The following is a 12,852-nucleotide window of genomic DNA, read 5'->3' on the forward strand; positions in this document are numbered from 1 at the left end:
CCCAAGACAATATTTTGGATGGGCTTTGCGTACCTAGATTTTGAGTCATTTTGGGGTCATTGCAGTGACTCACACACTTCTGTACTATTTTGTGAATAAACTAATAGAAATGTCTTAAAATAACTAAATAGCAATTCCAGCAACTTTTTGGCAGCCCCTGTAATACAGTATAAATGACATACATGCCAAATGTAATCAGTTACATGAAATATGTAAGCATGAACAAAGTCTTAAGGTTACAGATGGTGAAATTATTATACGTTATTTTATTAATACTGTAATAATTGTATGTACAGGCAATGACAAGTGTAACAGCGTGATTTACAATGTATTTTGTTAATTATGTGATGTATGCTTTGACATTTTTTCAATTACACTTTGTATGCTCTACTACAGGGGTTCCCAAACGTTTTCACAAGGGGCCCCCCTTCCTGCATTGGGGAACATCACGCGCATCCCCTGCACATGCGTGCACCATGTCTATCTTTATGGGCACAAGCACTATTCATGACACAATCTGTTCACACCCCTCTTGTTGGCTTAGAGAACATTTAGCAGGTTTAAAGCAAATTTTCTTGCAATTCTACAGTTTGCCATGTCTAATGTTTATTCATGTGATATTTGACTCAATGTGTGACTCAAACATTACAAAAGAATCTATAGGCTAAAAAAACCTAGCTTAAAAAAAAATTAAGAAAGTTAGCTGACATGGGCGAGTTGATTTCTAACAAGTTATAAACAGCTCTCTAAGGTATGCAATGACTGACATGACAAGAGGAACTGATGATGCACAACCCAATTTCGAAAGTGCACCTTGCGCCCTCTACAGACCACTCGGCGCACCCCCCAGTTTGGGAACCACTGCTCTACTACACAAGCCTGCGTGAAGTGAGTAAATGGAATGTTTTTGTATTTTTATGAAGCATTTTGGGCTAACAAGCTGGTAAGAATATGACTGACTGATTTGTCCTGCTAAATGGTTCTCTTGACTTTCCAACCTGATTTAAGTTATAAGTTAACATTCCGCCATTTTCGCTGATGTATATAAAACAACAGTGTGCGGACACCTTTGCACTCTCTACATGAAGGCTTTGGCCCTTAAATATGACACAGCCTTCAGTCAATAAACTCACTGCTAAGCTGGAGCTGAAACCCCTCCAAGTGTTCTTTCAACCGCTCCCTCACGTCACCGCTCACCACAGTAGTCCTGATGTCTGAGTGGTGGCCTCCCTGTCCATCAGTGGGCAATATAACCCTCAGCCCTGTACCCCCACCCTCCAAGCACAGCCCCTTTTTCTCCTCCACCAAGTCTCTAGGAAATCCCAACTCTGACACTAATATGGTTTGTGCTCCCACCTCTTCTGCCTCTCCCTCCATCCCAACTGTGCCCTTCAGCCAGTCTTCAGAGGGCACAGGCACTAAGAGCAGTTGGCCCTCCTGCATCCAGAACACCGGCTCCTCCAGCTGCTGCTGGCTGTCCACTGGCTCTGCTTCTATTGAGTTAAGGTCTGTGACGAGTAACCCTTGCTGGGAGGCTGGGCAAGGCTGCAGGAATTGAACCCGGCTGTGGGTATCCTGCAGTGCTGCTCTGCCTGAGTGCTGCATCTGCTGAAGGCCCACCGGTGATTGTGTTTGCAACAGGGGGATGGACAGCTGAGGGTTGCAGTGAAGTTCCATGGCAGCTTTCACCCCTTTCTCAGGTGGCAGCTCCACCATGACTACCTGTACATCTTCACCACTCTCAGATGCGCCACAGTGATAGTAGTAGCTTTCATAGCTTTCCTGTGGCGCTCCTGCATATGTTGTGGCCTCTCCAACCTTTCGAACTCGAGCCTTCTTTAGAATTTGTCTTCCTCTTCGACAATCTCTGTCCCCCTCATCAACCTGAGAGCTCCAAGAGCCATCATCCATAGTTCCCTGTCCACCTTTCCTTATCTGAGAGCTTCCCCTGGACACTTTAACCCCATCATCCTCTCGCCCTCTTCCACAGTAGAAGCAGTAACCCCCCTCCTCTTCCAACCCAGCTTTAGTCTCTGTAGTACAGACCCGCCCACCCCAGTCAATCGGTTCCCCAGGTCCGTATTCAAATAGCCCCATGTCCTCTGGCACTCCATCCATCTCAGTCTCTTCTGGCTCTGCCAGGCTGGCACCTCCTGCCTTATCTCCATGTCCTCTCCTCTCCAACCCCTGAATTTGACTTCCCCTGCCCTTAGCTCCATCCCGGGAGCGAAGCAGGGTGTGTTTCAGACGATTCTCTCTGAGGCGCAGGAGCGCATGCCGCAGCCGGTTCTCCCTCCGCCTGGCCGCACTAAGCAGACGCAGGGACTTCTCCAGGCTGTCGATGGCCCTGTCGTAACGCTTCCGCCACACCAGGGGGCAATGCTGAGCATAGTTGTGTTCCTTGGACAGGTAGAAGCCAGGAGGTGGGGGTAGGCGCAGCATGTATCGCGATGGGGAATGAGGACGGGGAGAGCATGGAGAGCCAGGTGGGTCTCCGGGTGAAGAACCTGATGGTTGTTCAGGGGAACCCTGTGGTGTTTCAACAGTCGGCGCAGACGTTCCCAGGGGGGAAGGGAGGGGCTCTATCCGGTTATTAGGTTCCCCATTGGGTGTCTCAGAGCCCTGAACTTGTTCTCCATTAACTATATTTTTCGCTTCAATTTCTTGTTGTGCGCCATTCTGGCTGTTTTGTTCTACTTTCAGAGAGTGGGACCTCCTTAAAAAAAGAATAGATGACATTTAACATGCATCCCAGCTCTGATCTACATGTACAATAACGACTCATCGTTTCTAAACAAAGTCAAATTGTACACTGTGCTACATGTACTTCTCATATCCATATATATGATAGACAATATAACAAATACATTTAATTTATTCCATTTTCTTACCTGGTCTGTAGGCTTATGACATTCTGTTTGCCCTTTCCTCTAGGAGTTTCCCCCCCTCCTCTTCCTCCTGGCTGCATGACCATTTCGAAGACTGTGGGCAATGCATCGTCCTTGAGCCTTCGGTACCCACTGTGTAAAGTAAGAAGGTGAGATGGCGATCATTTAAAATGCTGGCAGTTATCCTTGATGCACTGTTACATACCATATATTTTCATACACTACATGACCAGAAGTATGTATACACTTGCTCGTTGAACATCTCATTCCAAAATAGTGGCCATTAATATGGAGTTGTTCCCCCATTTGCTGTTCTAACAGGCTCCACACTTCTGGGAAGGATTTCCACTAGATGTTGGAATATTGCTGCGGAGACCTTCTTCCATTCAGTCACAAGAGCATTAGTGAGGTCGGGCACTGATGTTAGGCGATTAGGCTCTGTGCAGGCCAGGCAAGTTCTTCCCACACTGATCTCGACAAACAATTTCTGTATGGACCTCGCTTTCTACACGGGGGCATTGCCATGCTGACACTGGAAAGGGACTAACCCAAACTGTTGCCACAAAGTTGGAAAAACAGAATCATCTAGAATCTCACTATGCTGTAGCCTTAAGATTTCCCTTAACTGGAACTAAGGGACCTAGCACAAACCATGTAAAACAGCCCCAGACCATTATTTCTCCTCCACCAAACTTTACAGTTAGCACTATGCATGGGGGAAGGTAGCGTTCTCCTGGCATCCAACAAACCCAGATTCATCTGTCGGACTGCCAAGATGGTGAAGCGTGATTCAGCACTCCAGAGAAAGCGTTTCCACTGCTCCAGAGTCCAATGGCGGTGAGCTTTACACCATTCCAGCCAATGCTTGACATTGTGCATGTTGATTTTAGGCTTGCCCTCTATCAGTTAGAAGAGACACTACATACCTGACACCTGAGAGTTCAAAACTCTCTGGGGTGAAGTGCTTGGAGCAGAAATAGATGAAGTTGCTCTGGGGGTCCCATGGCCCCTGGCCTTGTGGGCCCTTGCGGTGCGAGTTGATGATCCATAGGTCCCGGCGTGGTGTTCCACGCTTTGGCAACCTGGCAACCACAGGAACTTAATTAAGACTTGTAATAATGTATTAGTCTGCCATGCACATGGTTAAGTAGAAGGTCTGCGTTAATTTAAAAATCTTCTGTATATATGACAAATGTTCAGGGTTTGGAGTTTCTAAACAGTGAGTTAGTGATGCTTGCCAGTTCATAACGGAACACAACTTTTCTGCCATAGTAGGCTACTGCTTTACAGCACATTCATAAAGTATTCAGACTCCTTGACTTTGTTACATTTGGACATTACAGCCTTCTAAAATTGATTAAAACATGTTTAAGTAATGTATCAATCTATACACAATACCCCATAATGACAAAGAGAAAACAGGTTTAGACATTTTTGCAAATGTATTAAAAATAAAATAAACTGAAATATCCTGAGTTGTCTTGGCTGTGTGCTTAGGGTCATTGTCCTGTTGGAAGGTGAACCTTCGGCCACAGTCTGAGGTCCTGAGTGCTCTGAAGCAGGTTTTCATCAAGGATTTCTGTACTTTTCTCTGTTCATCTTTGCCTCGATACTGACTCAGCTCCCAGTCCCTGCTGCTGAAAAACATCCCTACAGCATGATGCTGCCAGCACCTTGTTTCACCGTAGGAATGGTGCCAGGTTTCCTCCAGACAGGAGGCTTGGCATTCAGGCCAAAGAGTTCCATCTTGGTTTCATCAGACTATGACTCCAAACGGGCTGTCATGTGCCTTTTTACTGAGGAGTGGCTTCTGTTTGGCCACTTTACCATAAAGGCCTGATTGGTGGAGTGCTGCAGAGATGGTTGTCATTCTGGAAGGTTCTCCCATCTCCAGAGAGGAACTCTAGAGCTCTGTCAGTGACCATCGGGTTCTTGGTCACCTCCCTTCCCCTGAGTGCTCAGTTTGGCCGGGCGGCCAGCTCTAAGAATAGTCTAGGTGGTTCAAAACTTCTTCCATTTAAGAATGGAGGCAACGGTGTTCTTGGGCACCTTCAATGCTGCAGATATTTTTGGTACCCTTCCCCAGATCTGTACCTTGACACAATCGGAGCTCTACGGACAATTCATTCGACCTCCAAGGCTTGGTTTTTGCTCTGACATGCACTGTCAACTGTGGGACCTTATATAGACAGGTGTGTACCTTTCCAAATCATGTCCAATCAATTGAATTTACCACAGGTGGACTCCAATCAAGTTGTAGAAACATCAAGGATGATTCATGGAAACTGGATGTAGCTGAGCTCTATTCCGAGGCTCATAGCAAAGGGTCTGAATACTTAAATGTTATGTTTTTTATTTATTTATACATTTTTAAGAAATTATAAAAACCTGTTTTTGCTTTGTCATAGGGTATCCAATTTAATACATTTTAGAATAAGGCTGTAATGCAATAACATTTGCAAAAAGGGAAGGGGTCTGAATACTTTCCGAACACACTGTACAAGTCACAGGGCTCTATTTGAACAAATCGTTGTTGACATCTAGCGGAAAGCCATAAGAATGGAAATCTGGGCCCTAACCAATTACATAGTCAATAGGCATTCAATGGAAAACCACTCACAGCAAAATAATTCCACTTCCTAGATGGATTTTCCTCTGGTTTTCGCCTGCCATATTAGTTCTATTATACTCGCAGACATTATGTTAACACTTTTAGAAACTTCAGAGTTCTCTCTATCCAATGCATATCCTAGCTTCCGGGCCTGAGTAACAGGCAGTTTACGTTGGACACCTCATTCATCCAAATTTCCGAATACTCCCCCCTATCACTAAAAAGTTCATCAGAGAGGCAACAAAGAGACCAAAGATTAACCTGAAGGAGCTGCAGAGCTTCACAGCGGAGATTTGAGTATCTGTCTATAGGACCACTTTAAGCTATAGACTCCACGGAGCTGGGCTTTACGTTAGAGTGGCCAGAAAAAAAGCCATTGCCTAAAGAAAAAAAATTGCAAGCACGTTTGGTGTTTGCCAAAAGGCATATGGGAGACTCCCCAAACATATGGAAGAAGGTACTCTGGTCAGATGAGACTAAAATTGAGCTTTTTGGCCATCCAGGAAAACGCTATGTTTACATTTACATTTTACATTTAAGTCATTTGGCAGCCGCTCTTATCCAGATTTCCATTCTTATGGCTTCCGCTAGATGTCAACAATCATTCGACATGGTTTCAGGCTTGTTCTCTGAACAACCCTGATCTGTACATCTCCATAACGTTGTCCATGACCTGTTTGGAGGGCTCCTTGGTCTTCATGGTGCCGCTTAGTTAACTAATTATGTGACTTCTGAAGGTAATTGCTATGAAGCCCCTAAATAAGATCTGGTGCAACCAAAGGGGGTGAATACATATGCACACCACTTTTCCAAGCTTTTCCATTTCACTTCACCAATTTGGACTATTTTGTATATGTCCATTACATGAAATCCAAATAGAAATCCGTTTAAATTACAGGTTGTAATGCAACAAAATAGGAAAAAAAAACAAGGGGGATGAATACTTTTGCAAGGCACTGTACAGGTAAATTGCCCAACCTGGTGTTAGGGCTTGAAAATGCCAGTGCGACAATTTTCACATGACAAAATTGCAAACTAACGTGCGTTTGACACTTGCGCCTCCTTAGAGCCAGACGAAAATAGAGGCCATCGTCTTAATGCTTAGGTAAAATTATATTGGATCCACTTACCTGTGAAAGGTAATGCCAGCCTTACGATTTTCCCTGGTGTCACGGGATTTGCATCCACCTGCAGAGCAGTGTCTAGGCATCTGAGCAGGATAGCTGGCAAGCTGAGGGGGAAAACAGGTGTTAATTATAGCCATCTATAGATAAACCATTCTCTGACATACCATATAAGTTCATATGTAGGGTAACTAATTCGTTTGAATAAAATCATTTATTTAAGGGTTAATTAAAAAAATTAATAACATGAAACATACTCATTATTTGACAATGAAGGTACCTATGCTGTAGTCAATTTCCCAAATACTAAACAGCGTGCATTAATTCGTTATTATGGTCCATACCCATTTACATTTGTGCTTGCTGCAAGAAATATAAGTAGGTGCACTCGATTTACGTCACAACCCGATGTGCCAGCCGATTGAATGGTCCCAAACATTTACACCACGCCCACCCGGCTAGCCTTCCAAGCTAAATCGAACACAACTTATTACAGTCAAACTCGCACAATTTGCCTTGCCTGTCCAGGGAAGGAAAGCGCTTGTTTCATCATAAAAAGATGACACGATTAATGACCCAGGAACTCTTTAGGTTAACTACACATAGCAAGCAAACATTGCATGTTATTTTTTTACAGTGGCAATATCATCGCCCCAAAACACATACATTTCAAGCAGCAAGACTGTTAGCTAGCTAACGTACAGAAGTTGTAAGCCAGCAAGCTAGCTAACGCCTGGCTAGCTCAGAAACGACTGTGGTTGAAGCTGACCGCCGTCAATGCTGTCCATATTTCAACAACAGTTTGACTATTAACACATATAGTATACCGTTAGGCAGTTTATATTTGTAAAAGTTAATTATTTAAAGAATTACCTTAGCACTCAATCTTTCGACCTCACCAAGATGTCCGTCTTGCTCTTCCTCCCCTGCGACGACGACTAGTCTACCATAAATCCCGCCTCCTTTCTATGTAGCCAATGAATGTATGTAGGTGGTAGGCGAGGTAGTTTGCGTTTGTTAATATCCAATCAAATTGTTTTTAAAGACCTGTTGCTGGTTTTGTTCAACGTTCGAACCTGACAGTTTTTAGTGAAAACGGTGCCGGGTCAGAGCGTATGTACCTTTTCAGACAGTAGAATTCTATGGAACGCAGTTTGGGTCTTTGCGTGTCAAAAAATAAATACACATTTAATTTGACACGTCAAATAACACAGTTATATTATAGAATGTTGTGTGTGCTGAATTTGCATGTACAAGCCAAGCGCCATCATTATGATCACTGCTGTGCAATACTGCTTTGGTAATAAGGTATTATTCGTTCGACTGAAAGGGAAAACGTCTGTGTGAGCATTTGAAAATAGATCAGAATCAAACGAGCAGGATAAACAATGTTTACATATATATTTGATACAGGCGTTATTAGCAACTTATGGGGTAGCTAGCTTTAGCTTGGTACATAGCTAGCACAAATGAAACCAGCCTGAAAACAATGACCAGTAGAAATTGCAGTAATTTTCAATATTCTCAGCAATAATTTAGGAATCCATGTGAGCAAGTATTAGCTAGGTAGCCACTTGTTCTCCTATTGAAACAACCAGCTAGCCAGCCACCCTGTTTGTTGCCCAAAGCTAACGTTATAAGCATCCAGCTAGCTTCATCTGTCTGGTATGCTTGACCGGACGGGGTTATTGTGTTGTGAAGCTAGCCACAATAAGGATTAGCCACAAAGTGGAATTTGCGTTTGACCTTTCGTAGCTCCTATTGCGGGACTTTGACTGTGGGAAATCACCTCCCCAGTTAGCCTATTGTGCGTATTGACGTTCATATTGCACTAAGGATTGGGTATCAGTCTACTAGGGGTGGCAGGTAAGTTAGCCTAGTGGTTAGAGTGTTGGGCCAGTAACCGAAAGGTTGCTGGTTTGAATTCCCGAGCTAACAAGGTAAACATCTGTTCTGTTATGCCATAATGGAATAGATCATGCTAAACCAGGTTGGAATGTTCTTATATAAATAAGACAAAAGCATATACCTAACCTTAATAAAAACAAATAATATTTGGTACTCTAGGGGGTGTCTTGGAATGTATAAGAAATTACATTTATGAGTAAAATGGGTAACACTTTACAATATGGTTTCATTTGTAAATGGTTTCTAAACCGTTTGTTATGACGTTAATAATGGCTATTTAATCATTTGTAGATGCATTATAAACCATTATTAAATGGGTTATAAAACATTGGTCAAAATAGTGAGCTAGCCAGTCAGTGCTTGTTAAATAGTGAGCCACTATTTACCTGCAGCTATTAATAATTTATAAATGCACATAATATTGAACCTGTATGTACACTACCGTTCAAAAGTTTGGGGCCACTTAGAAATGTCCTTGTTTTTGAAAGAAATGCAAATTGTTGGGCCATTAAATAATATCAAATTGATCAGAGATACAGTGTAGACATTGTTAATGTTGTAAATGACTATTGTAGCTGGAAACGGCAGATTTTTTAATGCAATATCTACATAGGCGTACAGAGGCCCATTATCAGCAACCATCACTCCTGTGTTCCAATGGCACGTTGTGTTAGCTAATCCAAGTTGATCATTTTCAAAGGCTAATTGATCATTACAAAACCATTTTGCAATTATGTTAGCACAGCTGAAAACTGTTGTTCTGATTAAAGAAGCAATAAAACTGGCCTTTAGACTAGCTGAGTATCTGGAGCATCAGCATTTGTGGGTTTGATTACAGGCTCAAAATGTCCAGAAACAAATAACTTTCTCCTGAAACTCGTAGGTCTATTCTTGTTCTGAGAAATGGAGGCTATTCCATTCAAGAAACTGAAGATCTGGTACAATGCTGTGTACTACTCCCTTCACAGAACAGTGCAAACGGGCTCTAACCAGAATAGAAAGAGGAGTGGAAGGCCCCGGTGCACAACTGAGCAAAATAATAGTTACATTAGAGTGTCTAGTTTGAGAAACCGATGCCTCACAAGTCCTCAATTGGCAGCTTAATTAAATATTACCCGCAAAATACCAGTCTCAGTGAAGAACAGTGAAGAGGTGACTCCGGGATGCTGACCTTCAAGGCAGAGTTGAAAAGAAAAGAAAAAACAATACTCAGACTGGCCAATAAAAAGAAAATATTAAGATGGGCAAAATAACACAGACATCAGACAGAGGAAGATTGTAAAAAAGTGTTAGGGACAGACAAATATAAGTTTGAGGTGTTTGGATCACAAAGAAGAACATTCGTGAGACGCAGAAAAAATGAAAATATGCTGGAGGAGTGCTTGACGCCGCCTGTCAAGCATGGTGGAGGCAATGTGATGATCTGAGGGTGTTTTAGTGGTGGTAAAGTTGGAGATTTGTACAGGGTAAAAGGGATCTTGAAGAAGGAAGGCTATCACTCCATTTTGCAACGCCATGCCATACCCTGAAGACGGCACTTAATTGGAGCCAATTTCCTCCAATTTCCTCCTACAACAGGACAATGACCCAAAGCACAGCTCCAGCACTGTGACAGACTGCATCCAGTTGGTTGAGTAGAGTGTTGGAGGCTATTTTATAGATGACATCACCAAAGTCGAGGATCGGTAGGATGGTCAGTTTTACGAGGGTATGTTTGGCAGCATGAGTGAAGGATGCTTTGTTGTTATATAGGAAGCCGACCAGATTTAATTTTGGATTGGAGATGCTTAATGTGAGTCTGGAAGGAAAGTTTACACTCTAACCAGACACCTAGGTATTTGTAGTTGTCCACATATTCTAAGTCAGGACCGTCCAGAGTAGTGATGCTGGACGGGCCAGTAGTTGCGGGCAGTGATCGGTTGAATAGCATGCAATTAGTTTTACTTGCGTTTAAGAGCAGTTGGAGGCCACGGAAGGAGAGTTGTATGGCATTGAAGCTCGTCTGGAGGTTAGTTAACACAGTTTCCAAAGAGGGGCCAGAAGTATACAAAATGGTGTCGTTTGCATAGAGGTGTATCAGAGAATCACCAGCAGCAAGAGCAACCTCATTGTTGTATACAGAGAAGAGAGTCGGCCCGAGGATTGAACCCTGTGGCACCCCCATAGAGACTGCCAGAGGTCCGGACAACAGGCCCTCCGATTTGACACAATGACCTCTGTCTGAGAAGTAGTTGGTAAACCAGGCGAGGCAATCATTTGAGAAACCAAGGCTGTCGAGTCTGCCAATAAGAATGTGGTAATTGACAGAGTCGAAAGCCTTGGCCAGGTCGATGAATACGGCTGCACAGTAATGTCTCTTATCAATGGCGGTTATGATGTCGTTTAGAAACTTGAGCGTGGCTGAGGTGCACCCATGACCAGCTCTGAAACCAGATTGCAGATCAGAGAAGGTACGGTGGGATTCGAAATGGTCGGTAATCTGTTTGTTAACTTGGCTTTCGAAGACCTTAGAAAGACAGGGTAGGATAGATATAGGTCTGTAGCAGTTTGGGTCTAGAGTGTCACCCCCTTTGAAGAGGGGGATGACCGCGGCAGCTTTCCAATCTTTGGGAATCTCAGACAATACAAAAGAGGTTGAACAGGCTAGTAATAGGGGTTGCAACAATTTCAGCAGATAATTTTAGAAAGAGAGGGTCCAGATTGTCTAGCCTGGCTGATTTGTAGGGGTCGAGATTTTGCAGCTCCTTCAGAACATCAGCTATCTGGATTTGGGTGAAGGAGAAATGGTGGGGGCTTTGGCGGATTGCTGTGGAGGGTGCCGGGCAGTTGACCGGGTTAGGGGTAGCCAGGTGGAAAGCATGGCCAGCCGTAGAGAAATGCTTATTGAAATTCTCAATTATAGTGGATTTATCGGTGGTGACAGTGTTTCCTAGCCTCAGAGCAGTGGCAGGTGGGAGGAGGTGCTCTTATTCTCCATGGACTTTATAGTGTCCCATAACTTTTTTGAGTTAGTACAACAGGATGCACATTTCTGTTTGAAAAAGCTAGCCTAAAGCTAGGCTTAGCTTTCCTAACTGCCTAAGTATATGTGTTCCTAACTTCCTTGAAAAGTTGCATATCACGGGGGCTATTCGATGCTAATGCAGAACGCCACAGGATGTTTTTGTGCTGGTCAAGGGCAGACAGGTCTGGAGTGAACCAAGGACTATATCTATTCCTCGTTCTACATTTTTTGAATGGAGCATGCTTATTTAAGATGGTGAGGAAGGCACTTTTAAAGAATAGCCAGGCATCATCTACTGACGGGATGAGGTCAATGTCATTCCAGGATACCCCGGCCAGGTCGATTCGAAAGGCATGCTCGCAGAAGTGTTTTAGGGAGCGTTTGACAGTGATGAGGGGTGGTCGTTTGGTCGAAGGCAATGAGGCAGTGATCGCTGAGATCTTGATTGAAAACAGCAGAGTATTTGGAGGGCGAGTTAGTTAGGATGACATCTATGAGAGTGCCCGTGTTTACGGATTTGGAGTTGTACCTGGTAGGTTAATTGATCATTCGTGTGAGATTGATGGCATCAAGCTTGGATTTTAGGATGGCCGGGGTGTTAAGCATGTCCCAGTTTAGGTCACCTAGTTGCACGAGCTCAGAAGATAGATGGGGGGCAATCAATTCACATATGGTATCGAGGGCACAGCTGGGGGCAGAGTGAGGTCTATAGCAAGTGGCAACAGGGAGAGACTTGTTTCTGGAAAGGTGAATTTTTAGAAGTAGAAGCTCAAATTGTTTGGGTACAGACTTGGATAGAAATACAGAACTCTGCAGGCTATCTTTGCAGTAGATTGCAACACCGCCCCCTTTGGCAGTTCTATCTTGGCGGAAAATGTTATGGTTAGCAATGGAGATTTCAGGGTTTTTGGTGGTTTTCCTAAACCATGATTCAGACACGGCTAAGACATCCGGCTTGGCAGAGTATGCTGAAGCAGTGAGTAAAACAAACTTAAGGAGTAGGCTTTTTATGTTAACATGCATGAAACCAAGGCTTTTACGGTCACATAAGTCAACAAATGAGAGCACCTGGGGAGTGGGAGTGGAGCTAGGCACTGCAGGACCTGGATTAACCTCTACATCACCAGAGGAACAGAGGAGAAGTTGGATAAGGGTACGGCTAAGGGTACGAACTGGCCGTCTAGCACGTTCAGAACAGAGAGTAAAAGGAGCCGGTTTCTGGGCACGATAGCATAGATTCAAGGCATAGTGTACAGACAAAGGTAAGGTAGGATGTGAGTACACTGGAGGTAAACCTAGGCATTGAGTAATGATGAG

At 43.7% G+C, this 12,852-nt stretch overlaps 1 protein-coding gene across 1 annotated transcript; it reads right to left on the minus strand.

Annotated features, from left to right (window-relative positions):
- Positions 1-586: 586 nt before the first annotated feature.
- LOC124012870 lies at positions 587-7,577 on the minus strand. Its single transcript, XM_046326878.1, has 5 exons — positions 7,497-7,577; positions 6,630-6,730; positions 3,815-3,970; positions 2,892-3,020; positions 587-2,716 (listed from the first exon to the last, which is right to left on the minus strand). Exons 2-5 carry the CDS (start codon positions 6,707-6,709, stop codon positions 1,117-1,119), a joined length of 1,965 nt encoding a protein of 654 aa, XP_046182834.1. The 5' UTR covers positions 6,710-6,730; positions 7,497-7,577; the 3' UTR covers positions 587-1,116.
- Positions 7,578-12,852: the final 5,275 nt, after the last annotated feature.

This window comes from Oncorhynchus gorbuscha, linkage group LG24, assembly GCF_021184085.1.
Source record: "Oncorhynchus gorbuscha isolate QuinsamMale2020 ecotype Even-year linkage group LG24, OgorEven_v1.0, whole genome shotgun sequence".
Taxonomy (NCBI): domain Eukaryota; kingdom Metazoa; phylum Chordata; class Actinopteri; order Salmoniformes; family Salmonidae; genus Oncorhynchus; species Oncorhynchus gorbuscha.